Source organism: Aethalodelphis obliquidens, unplaced genomic scaffold, assembly GCF_003676395.1.
Source record: "Aethalodelphis obliquidens isolate GAN/ISIS:26980383/991018 unplaced genomic scaffold, ASM367639v1 scaffold23, whole genome shotgun sequence".
Taxonomy (NCBI): Eukaryota; Metazoa; Chordata; class Mammalia; order Artiodactyla; family Delphinidae; genus Aethalodelphis; species Aethalodelphis obliquidens.
Window position 1 is genome coordinate 11,763,260 of NW_020837967.1, and position 20,717 is coordinate 11,783,976.

General features: G+C 36.2%; 1 protein-coding gene across 1 annotated transcript in view; it reads left to right on the plus strand.

The window, feature by feature from the left end:
- Positions 1-20,717, plus strand: part of MALRD1 (MAM and LDL receptor class A domain containing 1) — a 604,410-nt gene that overhangs the window by 466,095 nt on the left and 117,598 nt on the right. Inside the window, exon 34 of the mRNA XM_027121490.1 lies at positions 13,181-13,382. Coding sequence (XP_026977291.1) covers positions 13,181-13,382 — 202 coding nt within the window. The remainder of the gene's footprint in view (positions 1-13,180; positions 13,383-20,717) is intronic.

Here is a 20,717-nt window from a genome sequence, read left to right on the forward strand (position 1 = left end):
TTTTGAAGGCATTTTGAAGGTAGTCTGTACAGTGATTAGTTGGGAGAAAAAACATGGAGGTATCAGGCTAACACTGAATGCTACACAGGTCATTCTACTATTGAGAAATATTTGGTTGGTGCTTTATGTCTGATTACTCCTAAATAGTCTGTCTCTTTCAAAGAATGTTAAGTTAATGTTGTAGAGCTAAATACAAGTCAGCCACTTCAATTTCCACATGCATAGTAGCTGTAATTTTTCTCAGCTCTTCTTCTTCTGATACAGCCAGTGATGTTTTTTGCAAACTAGTGATGTTCAGGAAAGACAATCAACTGGAAACCTATGTCCTAGACCCAGCTTTCTAAGTTGCTAATGACTAGAAACTTACAGAGTTTCTAAAGCTCTCTGGTTCTCATTCCCCTGATTTACAAGCACCCTAGTGATGCATTTGTAAAAAATCTGAAAAATCTGAAATTGTGCCCTGAAATCATTTTTTTTAAATCCCGTGAATGTGTCAGCTCGTTATGGTGAAATTGCCTAGTTAACTTTCTTATTAACATGACTCATCCTACTATATTAACCCTTTTTTTCTGAATGGATGATATATGATATGTAATAGCAAGCTCTTAAATAATAATAAAAAGGAAATGTATTTAGTCTTGATACTTTATAGACATTATTTTAATTTAAACCTAATAACAGACATATCAGGAAGATATCAATATTTCTTCCATTTAACAAAAGAGAAGTCAAAGCTTGAAAAGGTTACATAATTTAGCCTAAGACATCCAGTTAGTATTGGCAGAGCCAGGATTAGAATCTGGGTCCTAGCCCCTGACCATAACACTGTTCAGCCTTCTTATTTATAGGGAGGTAAAACCCTGAAGGAAAGTTATATGCTTTTTAAATATGAAAGAGGGACCAGAAATTCCTCCTTTTACCACAAATATTCACCAGCCAATCTGGCTGGTCCTTTATAGTTTGAACAGGGTTTTCATGTCAGTGAACTCATTTAATTTGCTCTGAGATGTTACAGAACAAACTGGATTCCCTTTTTCCCATCTCCAATGAGAAAGGCAAAGAAAAAAAGAGTGATCTATTTCCTCAGCCTTCAGGGACAGAGCTGAAATGTAGATGGTTCTGCAGTTCAAATTCTGACGTTCTAAGGTTTTGTTTTTTTTTTAAATCATCCATTCTCCTACGTACCTATGGTGTATTTTTAAATTTTAAGACACCATAGCTTATTTATAACTCACTGACTGCCTAACCCAGAAAGAAAATTGTGGTGATGTTTTAGTGCGAACAAGGAACTATTTGTAAGAAACAGCGATTAGGGTATTGCTAGCTCTCACGGCAGTACCTGAATAATCCTGATTTTTATAAGTAGGTACGGTTTCTTTATCAGATAAAATGATGAATTTGCCAAAGTAGAACTTGTGCAGTGAGAAACAATGAGAATGCTACTTCTGCTTCCACCACCGGTCAGCAAGTTACTTGGTCTCTAGGCCCTGTAAAGTTTTTGACTAGATGATCTCCAAGATCCTGTCCAACTCCAAAGTTCTTAAATCTTTAGCTTTTTCATTCTTTCATTCTTTAGCAAATGTTTACTGAGCCCCTATTATGTACCTGGCAGTGTTCCAGGCATACATAAATAAACAAAACAGACAACTCCCTGCTCCCGTAGAATTTATGTCATAATGGGGAAACTCCCATTAAACAGCAGGAAATGAGATCAGTGAGTAAGCTGAGTACTCTTTTTCAAGACTCTGTGACAAAGTAAAGTAGTGTAAGAGGATTGGTCGGGCTGGGTATGGGCAGAGTGAGCCGCTTTAAGGGTGTAAGCTTAGAGCAAACGCTTGAAGGAGGTGAGGCTGTGAGCCATGCAGATACAGCGCCCGGAGTGGGAGAACAGACAGAGAGAAAAAAACAGTACAAAGACCCAAGTCAGGAGTGTTCATGGGGTTTAGGGAGATGGGCAAGGGAGTCTTGTGGCTAGAGCACAGGGAGGGAGGAGAGAGCAAGAAGACACAGAGGAAAGGGAATGGGGAGAGGTCTTGAAAAAACCTTCATACCATTGGAAGGACATTTTTATTACCTTTGTTGTGAGACCCAGTTCTAGAAAGTTGCTATTACTGAGTTCTTAAGCGCCTCCTTTGATAGCTTAATATACCTGGTACTTTGATAGTTCTTGCCTCTGATCAGGCAAAGGAGCTTGGTCTTAAAGAGGGAGTTGGGAAAAGGAGCTGACATTGGCAAGCTTAGAGGCGATGTGCCACTTGACTTTTTTAAATGTCCAAAATTGGAAATAGAAAGTGTGATGGAAAGAGGGTAGGGAGGAAAGAGAGGGTGAGTAAATGTGTTTAGAAGACCAAGTGACCATTTGAATAATTGCTTTAATTGGCATTGAAATGGATGAGGCAATTGTTTTTTTCCAACAGAATAGGAAATTGAGTGAATCAAAGCAAATCAGGAAAATTCCACACTAGCTCAGTCATTCTCTACTGTGAATATTTTGGGTTTTTAAAAATATTCTTTAGATTCATAGACTTTATTTCTTTTAGCAGTTTTAGGTTTACAGAAAAACTGAGCAGAATGCCCAGACGGTTCCTGTATACAGTACCCACTCTCATTACCCCCAGCTCCAAGTTTTCGCTATTATTAACATCTTGCATTACTCTAGTATATTTGTTACAGTCGATGACCCAATATTAGCTCTTTATTATTAACTAAAGTCCATAGTCTACATTAAGGTCCACTCTTCATGCTGTACATTCCATGGGTTTTCACAAATGTATAATGATGTGTACCCACAGTTTCATACAGAATAGTTTCACTGCCCTAAAATTCCCCTGGGCTCAATCTATTCATCCTTCCCTACCTCTGCCACACTTCTGGTAACCATTGATCATTTTTTACTGTGTCCACAGTTTTATCTTTTCCAGAAATTCATATAGTTAAAATCATACAGTCTGTAGCCCTTTTAGATTGGCTTCTTTCACTTATGCGTTTATCCATGTCTTTTTTGTGGCTTGATAGCTCACTTCTGTTTTTATCACTGAATAAGATTCCAGTGTATGGATTAACTATTCATCTGTTGAAAACCCTGTTGGTTGCTTCCAAGTTTTGACAATTATAAATAAAGGTGCGATACACATTAATATGGAGGGTTTTATGTGGATATAAGTTTTCAAATCCTTTGGGTAAATATCAAGGAGTGCAGTTGCTGAATCATGTGGAAAGGATGTGTGTAGTTTTGTGAGAAACTGCCAGACTGTGTTCTAGAGTGGCTGTACCAGTTTGCATTTCCACCATCAATGAAAAAGAGTTCCAGTTGCTCCTTGAGAAAATTTGGTATTTTCAGTGATTTGGATTTTAGCCATTCTCATATGTGTTATAATTGTTTTAATTTGTATTTCTCTGATGACGTATGACGTTGAACATTTTATCCTATGCCTATTTGCCACCTGTATTGCTTCTTTAGTGAGGTATCTGTTGGACATTTTGTGTATTTTTAAATTGGGTTGTTTGTTTTCTTATTTTTGAGCTTTAAAAGTACTTTGTATGTTTTGTAATAGTCCTTTATCAGATATGTGTTTTAAGATATTTTCTCCAATCTCTGGGTCATCTTTTCATACCTATAACAGTGTCTTTCACAGAGCAGAAGCTTTTAATTTCATTGAGGTCCAATTACCAATTTTTTCATTCATGGTTCATGATTTTGGTTTTCTATCTAAAAAGTCATTGCAAAACTCAAGATCACCTATAGTTTCTTTTATGTTATCTTCTAGATGTTTTATAGTTTGCAGTTGACATCTAGGTCTGTGAACCATTTCGAGTTAATTTTGGTGAAACATGGACGCTCTGAATCTAGATTCACTTTTTTGCACGTGGATCTAGTTGTTCTAATACCATTCGTTGAAAACACTAACCTTCCTCATTGAATTGCCTTTGTTCCTTTGCCAGAGATCAGTTGACCATATTTATGTGGGTCTGTTTTGGGCTCTATAGTCAGTTCCTTTGATCAATTTGTCTATTCTTTCACCAGTACCACACTGTCTTAATTAATGTACCTCTGTAGAAAGTCTTGCAGTCAGGTAGTGTCACTCCTCTGACTTTGTTCTTCTCCTTCAATATTGTGTTGGCTATTCTAAGTATTTTAACTTTCCTTATAAACTTTAGAAAGAATTTGTCAATAGCCCTGAAATAACTTGCTGAGATTTTGGCTGGGGTTGAATTCAATCTATACATCAAGTAGGGAAGAACTTACATCTGGACAATGTTGAGTCTTCCTCATGGAATATCATCCATTTACTTAGATAGTTTTTTCATCAGTTTTATAGTGTTCTTCATATAGACCATGTACTTTATTGTTACATTTTTACATTTATATTTCTTTTTTCAGTGCTAATATAAATGGTATTATGTTTTTAATTTCAAATCCAACTGTTCATTGCTGGAATATAAGAAAATAATTGACTTTTGTACATTAACCTTGTATCCTACAACCTTGCTATAATTGCTTATTAGTTTCAGGAGTTTTTTCATTGTTGTTGCATCTTTGAAATTTTCTACATAGACAGTCATGTCACTTGCAAACAGAAGCATTTTTATTTCTTTATAATCAGTATACCTCTTATTTTCTTTTCTTCTCTTATTGCATTATGTCAGTTTTCTAGTACAGTGTTTAATAGAAGCAGTGAAAGCAGACATCCTTCTTTGTTCCTGACCTGAACAGGAAAGTCTCCAGTTTCTCACCATATACAGGCAAAAGTGATTTAAAGAACTCCAATTTCAGACACATATTGAAAAAAAATATATTTAACTTTAAATATATTGAAAAAGAAGCTTATAAGTATCTAAGTTGGATAGCACAAATTAACTACTATGGTAAGACTGTAAGACTGAGCTAAGATTTTTCTGCTGTACGTGAAACAATGCCTGGTACTTAACCAAAACTCAATAAATATTTATTAACTGAATGAATGAAATGGTAAATGAATGTGTGATGACAATGAAAAACAGGACTCAGAACATAAAACATCTATGTTCTTCATTAAAAAATAAAAATAAAAACTGGTGACATAAAAATAAGAATGAGATTAGCTATAGGTTTTTTGTAGGATATTCTTTACAAGTTGAGGAAGTTCCCCTCTATTCCTAGCTTCTTAAGAGTTGTTATCATGAATGGATGTTAAAATTTGTCATATGATTTCTCTGCATCTATTGATAAAATTGTATGATTTTTCTTCTTTAGCTTGCTGATACGATAGATTACATTAATCAATTTTCTAATGTTTACCAACTTAACATACCTGAAATAAATTCTACCTCATGGTTGTGTATAATTCATTTATACATTTTTGGATTCATTTTGCTAATATTTTGTAGAGGATTTTTGCATTTATGTTCATGGAAGATATTGGCCTATAGTTTTCCTTTCTAGTAGTCTCTGTCTGATTTTGGTATTAGGGTAAAGCTGGTCTCATGGAATGAATTTGGAAATGTTTCCTCTGCTTCTATTTTCTGGATACAACTGTAGAGAGTTGATACCATTTCTTCCTTAAAATTTTGGTAGAATTCACCATCAAACCCATCTGGATTTATTGCTTTCTCTTTTGGAATGTTTATTAATGATTGATTCAATTTCATTAATAGATAAAGGCCTATTCACATTATCTGCTTTTCTTGTGTGAGTTTTCATAGATGTGCTTTTCAAGGAATTGATCAATTTCATCTAGATTATCAAATTTGTGGGCATGGAGTTGTTAATAATTAATAACCCTTTATTATTCTTTCAGGGGATCAATGATGATGGCTACTCTTTCATTTCGGATATTTATATTTGTATCTTCTCTCTTTTTTTCCTTAGGTAACCTAGCTAGAAGTTTATCAGTTTTATCGTTCCCTTCCAAGGACCAGTTTAAATTATTGATTTTAAATCTTTCTTAATTTCTACTTTATGAATTTAATTCTGTGAAATTTCCCTGTAAACATGGCTTCGCTATCCCACAAACTTTGATTATATTTCCATTTTCATTTGGTTTGAAATACTTTTAGTTTTTCTTGTGACTCCTTCTTTAACCCATGTTTTATTGAGAAGCGTGTTGTATAATCTCAAAAGTATTTGGCCTTTTTCTTCAGCTATTTTCCTGTTACTTATTTCTAGTTAAACTCCACTGTGATCTGAAAGAATACATTGCATGATTCTATTCTTTTAAATTTGCTATAGTGTGTTTTATGACCCAGATGTCTTCAATCTTGGTGAGTGTTCCCTATGAGTCTGAGAAGAATGTGTATTCTGCTGTTTCTGGATGACGTAGTCTACCAATGAATTAGATCTAGTTGATTGATGTTATTCAGTTCAACTCTGCCCTTACTGATTTAATGCCTCCCGCTCTGTCAGTTACTTATAGAGGGATGTTGAAGTCTTCAACTGTAAGAGTGGATTCATCTACTTCTCCTTGCAGTTGTACCACTTTTCTAGTTTTGATGTTCTGTTGTTGGGTGCATACACATTCAGGATTGTTGTCTTCTTAGAGAATTGACCGCTTTCTCATTGTGTAATGCCCTCTTCATCCATGATAGTTTTCTTTCTCCGAAGTCTGTTTTGCCCAAAATTAATATAGCTTTTCCAGCTTTCTGTTCATTAGTATTAGCATGGTATATCTTTCTCCATCCTCTTAATTCTAATCTACCCGTGTCTTTATATTTAACTTAAGTTTCTTATAGACAATACATAGTTGAGTCTTGTTTTTTAATCTACTCTGACAATCTCTGTCTTTTAATTGGTATATTTAGAAAACAGACATTTAAAGTGATTATTGATGGTTGAGTCAATACCTAGCATATCTGTTACTGTTTTACATTTGTTAACTTTGTTCTTTTTGTGTGCATGTGTCTTATACTCTTTTTTGCTTCCTTTGTTTTAAATGAGCATTTTTTATGAGTCCTTTTTTCTCTTCTCTTAGCATGTCTTCTTTTTAAAGCCTTTTTATTGTTTGCCCATGAGTTTGCGACATGCATTTACTAATAATCCAAGTCCACTTTCAAATAACACTATACCACTTCATGAGTATTGCAAGTACGCAGTATTCTCAATTCCTCCCTCCCTTCTCTTATAATGTGCTGCCATACATTTCACTTGCCCAAAAGCTAAAATCACTGAATACATTCTTGTTATTATTATTTTGACTAAACTATTATCTGTTACATCAATTAATAATGAGAAAAGTAAAATATTTTATTTACGTTTATTTATTCCTTCTCTAACACGCTTCTTTTTTTTATGTAATCTGATTTTCTGACCATATCATTTTCCTTTTCTCTAAGGAACTTCTTTTAACTTTACTTGCAAGACAGATCTACTAGCAAAAAATTTCCTCAATTTTTATTTGTCTGAGAAAATCTTTCTTTCTCCTTTATTTTGAAGGATAATTTTGCTGGATATGGAATTCCAGGTTGGAGTTTTTCTTTCGTCACTCTAAATATTTTGTTTCACTGTCTTCTTGTTGGCATGTTTTCTGAAGAGAAGTCTGATGTCATTCTTATCCTTGCTGCTCTATAAGTTGTTTTCTCCCCCTGGCTTCTTTCATTAGATAGATTCTCTCTAACCTTTGATTCTCTGAAGTTTGAATATCATGTGCCTCAGTGTAGATAAATTTTAGTGCTGGTATTTATCATGTTGATGTTCTCAGATCTTCCAGGATCCATGGTTTGTTGTCTATCATTAAGTTTGGGAAAATATCATTTATTATCACTTTAAATATTTTTTCTGTTCTTTCTTTCTTCTCCTACTGGTATTCACCTTATGCATGTTATACCTTTTATAACCATTCCACAATTCTTGGATAGTCTGTTCCATTCTTTTATTTGTTTGTTTTTTGCATTTCAGATTTGGAATTGTCTATTGATGTATTTTCAAGCTCACTGATTCTTTCCTCTGCTGTGTCCAGTCTGTTGATGAGCCCATCAGAAGTATGCTTCATTTCTGTTAGAGTGTTTTTTTTTTAATTTCTAGCATTTCCTTTTGATTCTTTCTTAGAGTTTCCAGTTCTCTGCTTACATTGTCCATCTGTTCTTCCATGTTGTCCACTTTTTCCATTAGAGCCCTTAGCTTATTAATCATACTTGTATTAAATTTCCTGTCTGATAATTTCAACATCTCCACCATACCTAAATCTGGTTCTGATGCTTAGTCTGTGCCTTGACAGCCTAACATGATATACTGGGTAAAAATTAGGCCTTTAGTATGAGGTTTTATGTTCATCTGGCTAGAGGTTAAGCTGTGTTTGCTGTTTGCTCTAGCTGTAGGATCAGGGCTCTAATTTTCCCTTTTGTCCTTGTTTTTGTCTCCTCTGCTGTCTTTGGGTTTCCAGAGAGATTTCTTCCTAAATAAGGTCTACAATGTACTGTTCTTTAAGTTGAATTCCCGTATTATTACATAGAAGCCCTACATATATGTTGGTAAGTTGTGGGGTGAGAGAAGGCTCTCTGTAGGGCTACAATTAGGTCTCAGTCTTTTAGTGAGTCCTTTACTACCCCTGGGTTTTATTCTTTATAATTTCCCCTCAGATTTTTACTTTTTTCACTCCTTAGGTAATACAGGAAGACTAGAGGGAGCTGAATTGGTAATTTCCCCCTGCATGGAAAACTACCAGGCGCTGGAGTTGGGTATTTTCTTTTCCCCAATTCAGTTAGGCTCTGATGAACCTAGTCAGTTAAGCTCTTTTTAAATAATTTGTCTTGCGGGTAGGCCTTGCTGAGAAGAACAGAATGCTCTAGGTATATTTCTGGGTATATTTTCCCCTCCTCCTGCCAAAAAATTGAGGGAAATTTTTCTGCGATTTTTCCCTGTGAGGACCTGATAGGACTCCTGGAGGTCTAACTCACAAAAGTTTGGAGATCCTCCCCACTGACCCCTGCCACTCAAGATTTTTTAACTTTCAAACTTGTCCACAGTGAGTCTCCAGCAATTCATCAACTACAGTTTAGGCTTTTCGACCTCATTACTGGTCCCCACAGGGGTTTCTGTCCCTTGGTTTCTGTTTTAGTAAGTTGTGATTCTCAGCATCTGCCTGTCTCTCTCTCCAATTTTGGAGGCAGCAGTTATGATTGCTCTGTGACCTCAATTCACTGAAGAATTTAAGAAGAGTTGTTGATTTTCAGTTTATTCAGCTTTTCTCTTGTCGTGAGGACTAGAGTAACAATTTCAAGCTCCTTACATTGCTGTCCTGGAGACTAGAGGTCTGTGCTGTACACATGTAATGAATTGTTTAACCTCTCTCTACCCCAGATTTCTAACCCCAGATCTGTTAAGGGAAGTTAATAGTCTTACCCTACATCTACACATGTGGTAGTGTTCATATAACATAACATATGTGAATGTTCTAAATTTTATTAATATGGGCAATATTATTGTTATTTCTATCCTTTATTAAATGAATATAAAGCCTATAAACTCCCTTTTGAGGGAAATTTCCCTTTTCATTACTTTTGATTATTTTCTTTCCTCTCATATAAAATTTGAGTGTTTTCAAATGAAACCATGATAAATTGTGCACTGCTAAGGATTAAGCACAGTTCAGTTCATTGCTTTGCCCTATCAGTAGTGATTAAAGAGCAGACACCTAGCAGAACAGCTGAGAGTTAACTGAGGGCCAAGTAAAGCCAAGGTTTCCTCTCACTGATACATTTTACACCCTAACTTTAATGAGCTAAGTATGTGATGAAATGGATAAATGTTTCCATTATCCAAAAGTGTCCATTCAGAGTCTCTAAATCAGCACTGGGACCTGCCTTCAGTGTTTCAGGAACCTGGAGACTGACTAGTTGCAGGAGAGGAACTTTAGGAAAAGCTACTGGTCGAGTTCTTTTAATTCTTTATCTGGACAACTTAGATACATGGATATTGTTGAGGAAGCTGGTCTCTAAGAGCCATACTCTTCTGGAATTTAATCATCATCACCCATATTTTCTATTACCTGTTGCTGAGTGTTCTCCTCCAGAGGAATGTTCATTCTAAACAAATGCTGAGGAGTTGCTTTCTCAAATCCTTGACATAAATTTAACTGGTTAATGTTATAATATTTGTATTTAAATGGTATAATATTATTTTATTCTATCTATGTTTTTCATTTAGCAAGTTCTCTTTAAGTTTTTCCTACCCTACATTATAAGCTTGGATTATAATATCACCTTTGAATATAATATAAACTTGATTATAATATCAATACATAAACTTCATTATATCTTTATATGTTCTTTGAATACATTTTGCTTTTATAATAAAAATCATGGTAACAATGGTTGTTTTACAGTATATAATGTTAACAATTATTATATTAATGGTGAGTGTTCAACCAAAATGTAGAATATCAAAGTAGAAGTAACCAGATTATTTATCTAGCAGTTGATTTTTATAAAGCTATTTCAAATAATGTTATTATTGCCACATGAATTGCTTTTCAGTAAAATTTGTGTATTAAAATACAAAATTAGAAACAAATTTAGAATTAATTAGCTTTGAAGACATTAGCCACTTTAATTTTTCAAAGTGATAGTTGTTTAGGACTTCCCTGGTGGCACAGTGGTTGAGAGTCCGCCTGCCGATGCAGGGGACACGGGTTCGTGCCCCGGTCTGGGAGGATCCCGCATGCCGCGGAGCGGCTGGGCCCGTGAGCCATGGCCGCTGAGCCTGTGCGTCCGGAGCCTGTGCTCCGCAATGGGAGAGGCCACAACAGTGAGAGGCCCGCGTACCGCAAAAAAAAAAGTGATAGTTGTTTAAAAGTTTTTTAAAATAAATACTTTGCTGAGCATTATCATATACATACACACAAAAAAAGTCTCAGGAGACAGTGAGTATTATTTCTGTTGAAAGGCAAAAAATACATACCATAATTTTAGTCTTTAGTGGGTGGCCCATTGGCCATAAATAAAATCCAGCATTAAAAGGAGTCCATAAATGATTCTTCTAGTTTTTCCGTTGGCCATTGTGGCTACAAAAATCACTTTACATGACATGCAATTGTTCAATTTAATACACTGGTGGTTCCATAAATATATATTACTATTGAAACAACTAATGAACTTGTCAAAAAGTTTTGTTGAAATTAAGTAGTGAGTTAGTAAACTGAACCAGAATTAATTTGGACTGTAGTAGGATGAAATAATGGGATAAAAATAGGGTGACATATATTGGAGAGTTAATGCTCATGATGAGAGGGTACAAGAGGGATGGCCAGGAGATGTCATGGTGGGGTTTTGAGAAGTAGAGTAAAAGGAGAATGGAAGGAAAGGGAGTCTGTCAAGAGCATGTAGGATCGATTGAAGATTAAAAAGACTGAAAGCAGAGAATAAAATGAAGTGTTAAAACAATAAAAATGATACATTAATAAATAAAACACACGTATGCTAGAGTTTTGGATAAAACCAGAAAGGGTTGTGATATATTTTCATGAAATTTGGTTTTCTGAGATGATTTTCCCAGAAAAAGAGTTATAAAATAAATAAAATAAAGCTATTTCTTTTTAAATCTCTGTGATGTTATCCAGGATTAATGCAAAAGGAGGGCTCAACTTAGTTTGATTTTGTAGAGTTGTCCTGTTATCAAGGTCAGTCAGAAGCTTCATACATATTTCTTTTTAACTTTTAAAAAATGGGGAAAATTTGTATGAATTTGAAAACTAAGTATTCACTAAATCTTGGACCTGAAGACTCTTTGGAGTGAGTGTTTGCTTATGTGTGAGACAGAAAACAGTCAACTGACCCGAATTCCTTTCATATTGAATCTTAGCTTATTTTATTTTTCAAGAAATCAAATATGAAAGGTAATTTTTACTTAAGAACTGTCTGCTTTTCCAAAATGTTGGTGTTAAAGTCTCACTTTTCAGGTTTCCAAGCTTCAGGCAAGTTTTTCTTTTCTTTTTTTTTTTTTTAGTCTGTCATCTTGATTTATTTTTGGTATTATGTTTAATGTCCATTAAGAGTTGGATTTCTGACTTGACCTTAGACTTTTTGTAGTAGTGCACATTGGCAGTATGCTTAATTTCTGGTCTGAATTATTTAGTGGTTTTTGGTAAGACTCCTAGAATGTCAATATAATATCATGTGTAACAGAATGAGTGATATTGTCCTCTCCTTCTAATAGTATAAATTTTGGATAGGTTTTTATAGGATAAATTATCTGTAGATAAATTTTGACACTAAGAAAAAAGTGAGGAAGTAAGATTTTTCAGTAAAGGGAAATGTCATTGAAGAAAAAGAATATTGCGATAGAAGAAAATTACTATCCATGAGTATTCTTTACTCTGAGTCTTATTTTTCCCGTGTAAAAGAAAGGATTGTATAAGTGATTGCTGAAGTACCTTAAAAGTACATTATATATGTATAATATATATGTATATATTATACATATGTATAGCAACTAAGGAAATGGTAATCATAAAATTTTGGTGCAGAAAAATGTAGGAAAGTATCTTTTCAACTTTATTTTTTGTGGTTTAAATAGATTTTTTTGAAGAGCGCTAGGAAATGTCTGTTTTTGTTTTGTTCTGAATTGTTTTTATTGTTTAAAAAAAGATCAGAACTTGTCATGGTGGTTGGTTTCAAAACAAGCTCTATTTCTATTTCTCTTCCTTTTGAATCTGTTAGTCCTTATACTTTAAAAAGTCCTGAATATTGACGTTAGTTAATTCAGATAGATTTTCTGTCTGTCAAAATGTTCAATATTTTCCACAGATTGGTTCCTGAAATGACTTGTTTACTCTCATATTCATTTACTATGAGGATTTTCTACAGTAACACACCTTAGTCGAGATGGATGAAGTTTTTTTAAGTGGTGAAAAATTCTAGTTGTACACCTCCGCCAGCTTTTTAGATACTTGAGATAGTTACAGTTTGGGGCCATGTCTAATTTGGTACACGGAAATCGATATGTCAAAACTAAACAAAGGTCTAACTCACCAAAGGAAATATAACATCCATAGTCTCACTTTATAACCACACCTTGCCTGAGTATAAGCTGGATCTTGCCCACTATGTTATAGAACAGATTGTACATCAAGGATGATTAAAAGTATTATTATTGAGCTGTCGCATTGCTAGATTCCATTCTTTCAACAACCACCTGGATGCCCATATGCCTCTAACTTCCAAACAATGAAGAGTTGATTTTTCTCTGTTTCTTTTTCTTCCCCATTTTTAGGTGTATACTGTTGAGGAATCTGGACTAAGCATCCTGGTGTGGTCAGTGATTGGCAATAAAAGAACCGGTTGGATGTATGGACATGTACCTCTCTCCAGTAACAGTCCATTTAAGGTGGCATTTGAAGCTGATCTGAGCGGAAAAGAGAACATCTTTATTGCCCTTGATGACATCTCCTTTACCCCAGAATGTAGATTTGAAGGTAAGCCATCCCTTCAGAAAATGGGATGTTCAAGGATTGTTTTAAATATCTGAATATAGAAAAATGGGGAATTTCTGAGGCATTGCACTTCTTTTCACATCCGGTCCTACTCATACATTGTAGAAAGAACAGTATGTACTGCCGGAGGTAAAGTTTTTCTCCCCATGAAACTTTATCATGAAATTTTCATATCCTCTAGGCAGCAGAATAGCTTAGACTAAAATTCTTTAAGAAACCCAGAGAAAATTTAGTTCCATCAGTATAGCTTTATTGTCTACTTTCTTTATTTCCAAAGGTTCACAACAACTGCACGAGGTAAAGATTCCTCTGTTCACCTGTCATCTTCCAGACTGTCTTTTCCATCCATATTAGCTTTTCCCTTTCCCTGGGCCATTTCCCTTCTGTTTCTACACTACAATCTAGAACTCTGATTCTATTGCATAAAGAAAAAAAAATCTTGTCAGTAACTCCTTTTCTTAGAAATCATCCCCTTAACTGAAATCTGAATTTCTAATGTTTAAGATGCTTCCACTTAAGTAGCTATTTGCTCTCTTATAAATTCTTCACGTTATCAACATTAGAGAGTAGGGTCATTGCCTTTCAGACTACTCCATGCCTCTTTCAAAATTCTGTTCTTACAGCCTTTATTCAAACTTTTCTTCTCTTTTAAAGCCACACATCTGGGTTCTTTTTCTCATGGTTTTCCACTGGATTCTAAATCCTGGGCAATCTCAACCTCCAGGTGAATCAAACTGTGTGAAACATTGGCCTCTTAAATTCTAGTAACTTTCATAAATATTTTTCCTCATTAACCAACTCCCATAGTTATATTCTGAACTTTATCATCCCCTCTGAAAATTTAGAGTTAAAAAATATGTTAGAATCATTATGTCTTCTACTTTTTGAAAACTATAATCATTATGTCTTCTACATTTATGTCTTCTACTCCTCCTAAACCTGTTTTCCAATGTAAGTAATAAGAAAAAATACAACTCTAGATTTGCAATGTTTCCTGTTTTTTTCCATAAAACAAGCTTTTTATACTTTTCCCCTAATGGTCTCAGATTTAATGATCTAACACCTCAATGCCATTCTTAATCAAGCACTTTGAATTCTGTCCTCTTTTTTTCATTTTAACATAAATTTGGGTCCTAATTATGTTCCAGGAACTCTGCTAAGTACTTTGCAAGTATTAACACATTTATTTATCAGACCATTCCTGTAGAATAGATACAAGTATCTAGCTCATGTTCCGTATAATGGCTTTATCAGTCTTTGAAATTGACTTAACAGTAGCCGTAGCCATTTGCATTTTCCAAACTGCTACTGGTCATACTCATTGGGACCACTAAAAATGTCAACTTATCACGTTAGCTGGACTCCCAACAGTCCCAGATGCAGGTTTAGGACCATTCCCTGGCGCTACTTTTCTACAACAATCCTCAAATCCTCGTCTCTTCCTCGAACTTTCTTCACTCTGCCAATGTTCTTATATCCTTTGAACAGAAAATAGAGCCCGTTTATAATGAACTTGCTTAATTTTCTCTTCCCTTCCTCCAAATGTGCCTGTAACTGCAACCAAATTATTTTTGTCACCGTTCGTCTCAGGAAAAAATCCCTTGAAAAATCCTGCTGAGAAATCTGCTGATAGCCTCATGGAGGTTCTTTTGTATGTGGCAAGTTACTTTGCTCTTGCTGCTTTCAAAATTCTTTCTTTTCTTTGACTCTTAATGATTTAATTATAATGTGTATCCGGGTAGACTCCTTTGAGTTGATCCTGTTTGGGCACTTTTTTTTTTTTCCCCGTACGCGGGACTCTCACCGCTGAGGCCTCTCCTGTTGCGGAGCACAGGCTCCGGACGTGCAGGCTCAGCGGCCATGGCTCACGGGCGCAGCCGCTCCACGGCATGTGGGATCTTCGCGGACCGGGGCACGAACCCGTGTCCCCTGCATCGGCAGGCGGACTCTCAACCACTGCGCCACCAGGGAAGCCCTGTTTGGGCACTTTTGAGCTTCATGAGTCTGGATTTCTATATCCTTTCCAAGATTTAGGATGTTTTTGGCCATTATTTCTCTAGGTAAACTTTCTGCCTTTTTCTCTTTCTCTCTTGTTCTCTGGGAATCACATGATGTGGGATTCAAGCCATGTCACTAGGCCGCCTCAGGGACCATGGTCAGATTGAAGCCAGCAGGCCTGTGACTGGGAGTACACACAGGGCTCCTCCTGGTTGCTGAGGGAGCAGGAACTGAACCGTGGCAGAGCAGGGTTGGAACTAGTCACAGGACAGCTCCAGGGTCCACAGCCAGGACTGACGTCAGCGGGCCTGCTTCCAGGGGCACAAATGTGTGTAGGCAGGACTAACTCCTGGAATGCAGTAGAGCAGGGCTGGAACTGGGTCATAGGGCTGCTGCAGGATCTTCAGTCAAGTCCAAGGTCAGGCGGCCTCCTAATGGGGCACAGACAGGCATGGGTCCTCCCCCACCTCTGGGCATGTTGGGCTGGTTGTGGAAGTGTGGCCAAGCATGGCTGTAGCTGAGTCCACTGGGAAATGGGGCTACTCTTGGTCTGTATCCAGGACCACTTTCAGTGAACCTGCCACCAGAGCATGGGCCTCCCTTCTCAAAGCAGCTCTCCCTGGTCTTGGGCTTCACCAGAGTTTCACAACTCCTGCCAGGATCCTAACGCTCCCACGAAGGCACTTTTGTCCATGGGTGACTGCTAGTTTGTTGTTTGGGGTTGGAGGGATGTGAGCTAGGGACCTCCTATTCTACCATCTTTCTGATGTCACTCTCCTCACATGGAATTTTTAAAGGTTTTTTAAAAAGAAAAAAATAGCAATTATATATCTATGCCTCCAAAACGTTTGGTAAAAATGGTCTTCGAAGTGTTAGCCCTTAGCAAGGAAAACTTCATTTCCTAGTAATACTGTATAAAGGAGCATTATTGTCACATAAAATTTAAAACTGATCAAATTTCAATGAAGTTCTCTCCAAATATTCTATTTTTATTGAATGAAAATGCCCAGGATGGGACACAGTTTTCCAATGGAATATAGTTGTAAAAAAATGTTAAAATTCAGGTGGTACACGGCCTTCTACAATGAATATTTGTTGAACAAAGCAAGAGAAAGATTAGATAAATGTTTCCAGTATTCATCTATGTGTGTCCTTCTTCATTCAGCTCTCAGAGAATGTGAAAAATTCTCTACCATCAAAACTATTGAATACTTGCTGCTTCCATCTTTCCTTAATTAGCTCAGTCTCGATTCAAGTGAACTAAGCAAGCTAAATTAACTTAGATAATATTCTCCAAATCTATAATAAGACATCCAGATTTTTACATTTAGCATATTACATTTTCTGATGTCCAGATTAACATCCTAAGATTAAAAACAGCATCCTAAGATTAAAAACTCTCAACTTCATTTCAACCTCATATTAGGTGTTTTCGTTGTTTTGACCATTCTCCCCACACACCCTCTATAAGATGCACTCTCCCATAAGATGAAGGGATGTAGAACTGCAGCATTTGTCACCATAAGTTACCTGTAGTTTTCTTTCCATTTAGAAGATTGCCCTATAATGGCGACCCCTCCCCTACCCCACAGATCTTTAGTTTCTGTGTTATTACTTCTCTATCCTTCCTTTAATTACTTCAGGTTTCCCAGGGAAACATTTTCTGAATGGAGACATCCTTGATGCAATAAAGCATCCCCAGCAATTCTGAGTCGGCAGAGAAATGCATTTATTTTCATAGAGTCTGGTTTTTTAACCATGTGAGTTTCCAGGGTGGAAGGTGTTTTCTATTTTTGTTCTATAATTTGAAACAAGAAGGAACACATTTTTCTCCCTGGTGAAGAAACATTTTACAGGGCTGGTAGGACATTGCTGCCTTTAAAACTATACAAGACATTGTACAGTATTTGAAGCAACAGTGAGTGAGAAAATGTAGCATACTTGAAGATATGGTGCATATCTACAGAATTTTTTGCAGGAGTCTAATAAGGGGGCAAATACCAGTAGACACAGCTGGAAGGGGAATGATAGGTAGGAAGCAGATTATTTTGGTGTTCTGGGTTGAATAGTGTCCTCCTCCAAATCCGTGGCCTTCCCAGGTCCTCAAAATGTGAACTTATTTGGAAGTAAGGTCTTTGCAGATGTAACTAAGATGCGAGTTAAGAGGAGGTCATACTGGAGTAGGCTTGGCCCTTAATATAATATGACTGGTGTCATTCTAAGGAGAGGAGAAGGGACACAGCAACAGACACACAGGAAGAATATCATGTGATGAAGGAGGCAGAGATTGAAGTGATGCATCTCTGAGTAAAGGCATGACAAGGATGGCCAGGAAAACCAGAAGCTAAGAGAAAGGAATGGACTGGGTTCTCCCCTAGAGCCTTCAGAGATAGTGTGTCTCTGTGAGCACCTTGAATTTCAGACTTCTGGCCTATGGAACTGTGAGAGAATAAATGTCTATCATTTTAAGCCATCCAGTTTTTGGTATTTTGTTATGGCATCCCTAGGAAACGAGTACAACTGGGAACACTGATGTCTACTTTATAACCAAGAACTGGGTTCAAATTGTCATTAAAACACTTACTACCCACTTGACCCCGTTTTTCTTATCCATGAAATGATTATCATCAAGATTTAGGAAATGTGCCTTTCCTGAAAAGAGTTGCAGTAACTAATTTTTTAAAAAATTTTTATTGGAGTGTAGTTGATTAACAGTGTTGTGTTAGCTTCAGGTGTACAGCAAAGTGAATCAGTTATACATATACATATATCCACTCTTTTTTTTTTTTTTTTAGATTCTCTTCCCACACAGACCATTATAGAGTATTGAGTAGAGTTCCCCGTGCTATACAGCAGGTTCTTATTAGTAATCTATTTTGTATATAGTAGTGTGTATATGTCAATCCCAATCTCCCAATTTATCCCTCCCCCCACTTATCCCCTGGTAGCCATAAGTTTGTTTTCTACATCCATGACTTTACTTTTGTTTCGTAAAGCATTAACTATTTCACGCAAAAAAAACCTAAGAATAATTCTGCAACATCTTGTCTTCTACTAATTAACATTCCTAGATGAAATGTACTGAGTCTGATGCTCCATTATGTAAATACACAGTAAATAACAAGGGATCCTGCTGTGGATTTTACATCTAAGAAAACTCCAGTTTTAGGGATTCACTTTATGAACAAACTTTCCAACTAGATTTTTTTGTTAAATTGAAAGAAAATGATCTTCAGGAAGTGAATGCAAAGAAAAGAAATATTATCCTAGGGCATCCTTTTTTAAATTGACTTGGTAAGTATAAAATGAGAGTAACTAGCAAGGTGCCAGACAAATAATGAAATTCATAAGGCATTCAAGGGGAATAAGCAGCCACAAGTTCTCCTTGTTCTATTATCACTGCTAAACGACAGTGGCTCTCACGTCATTCTGGAATAGAGATGTTCATTCTTGTTTCACATCTCTGAATTTGAGCAGCAAGTATTACTCTGGAGCATTTCCAGGACAGGTCTATTCTCTTGAATGCAAATTATTTAAAGATGGAGATATTTGTCTGTTTTCATCATCTTCGTCATTTATATCATCTTCAGTGATGTATTCTGCATGCCTAGCAGAGTCCTGTTGTATAGGAGCTACTCAATAAACATGTCCTATGAATAAAGAAATATGTCAAATGAGTAGATGAATAAGTAAAAGTCATCAACTGAATTTATCGACATATGGTACCTCCTTTCACCACCACCAATGAACTCTGCCTCCAGTCTTATTTTCAAACCCTTGTTTGGGAGGTAAGAGAGACAGAGACAAAGAGAGACACAGAGAGAATCCAATAGATTCTGTGTGGCTATATTGAGTGATAGAAAGATGACAACTATACTAAAAATTTAGAGACATGAGTCTAAATCATGACTGTATCACTAAATACTTGTATAATTTTAAGAAACTAATTTAAACTCCTTAGACCATGTTTTGTCATCAGGGAAATGATATAGACAATCTCTTAAGTCCCTTTCAGGTCTATCGTTTTATGATCATATGGGACTTGGTTTGTAAAAGAGGATTAGGAAGGCAGAAGGAAGGCATAGAGAATGACATGCAAAAGAAGAGAGTCCAGAGAGAATGAGGAGGGAGTTCAGAGGGATCTAGGGTTATGGCAGAAATGTCATTGCAGGAAGACACAGAAGACTTCTTGCTACTTGCTGTATTTGTGAACTTGAGTAAGTCTGCCCTTCATTTAGTCAAAGTTGAGAATCTACTGTGTGCTGCCCTGGATTTAGATTGGAAGGACATATGTGCCTATAATATTATCGCCAGCTCTCCAGGAATTTACAAACTAAGGACATATTGGGATAATGATGCATACGTGGAAGCCTAAAATATTATAAAGTGCATTTGAAACTCTCTCAGCTCTAAAACTATAGTTCTAAGATGATCTCATTTGACTTGAAGGCAGCATCGAGTATATGGAAGTAACTTATTGAGCCATCAATGAATATTTATAAGAAATATTCAGTGGTGTGTTGGTAGACTAGCTCTCAAGGGGGAAAAAATCCCTGATGTGTAGCATTTCCCTATTTCCTTGGTGAAATACCCCAGCATGGTTAATTTCAGGTTGCCAGTATGACCTCACTGAAGGTGTATTTGAGAAGAAAAGCACACAGTCAGCTTTGGTGAAGCAGTACAACAGGCTGCCATACACACACGTCAGAGGAAGGAGCCTCAGGGGTAATGATGCTCCTTTCCTCCCAGCTAGACAGAGGAGTGAAAACTACGGCTGTGGTCCAGGGCAAAGAATGAGCATATTTACTTCTCATAATGGATGAAGAGTTTGCTAATGAAAACTTATCTCATAATAAGGATATTTGTACCATTTGTATGAGTTTATATTTTTAAAAAAAGCCTCAAAAACCTCTTGGTTATGAACCATAAAGAGATGTCATCAAGTTTTTAGTGCCTTTATCCTTTTCTCAATATCCACTTTGAAACCAGAGATTCTGCCTTCTTTTTTCCCCCTCAGTTCCATTTTACAGCTCAAACTCTACTTCAAGGCCTTCTTATTACTCATCGGAATCCCTGTTATGGCTGCATAACAGACCTATCTAATTTACACACACACGTAACTACCGGCTTAATTTTCTAGTCCCTACTATAGTGTAAGTTCCAGAAAAGTAGACCTTGCATTTTTCTTATTCACCACGATAAGAAAAAGAATTTTTTATTGCAAGCAACAGAACCTGACTCGGGCTCACTTAAAGGCAGAAAATAAGCTTATTGAAAGAATATTGATTGCTCCAAAAATTAAATGTAAAACTAAGAATC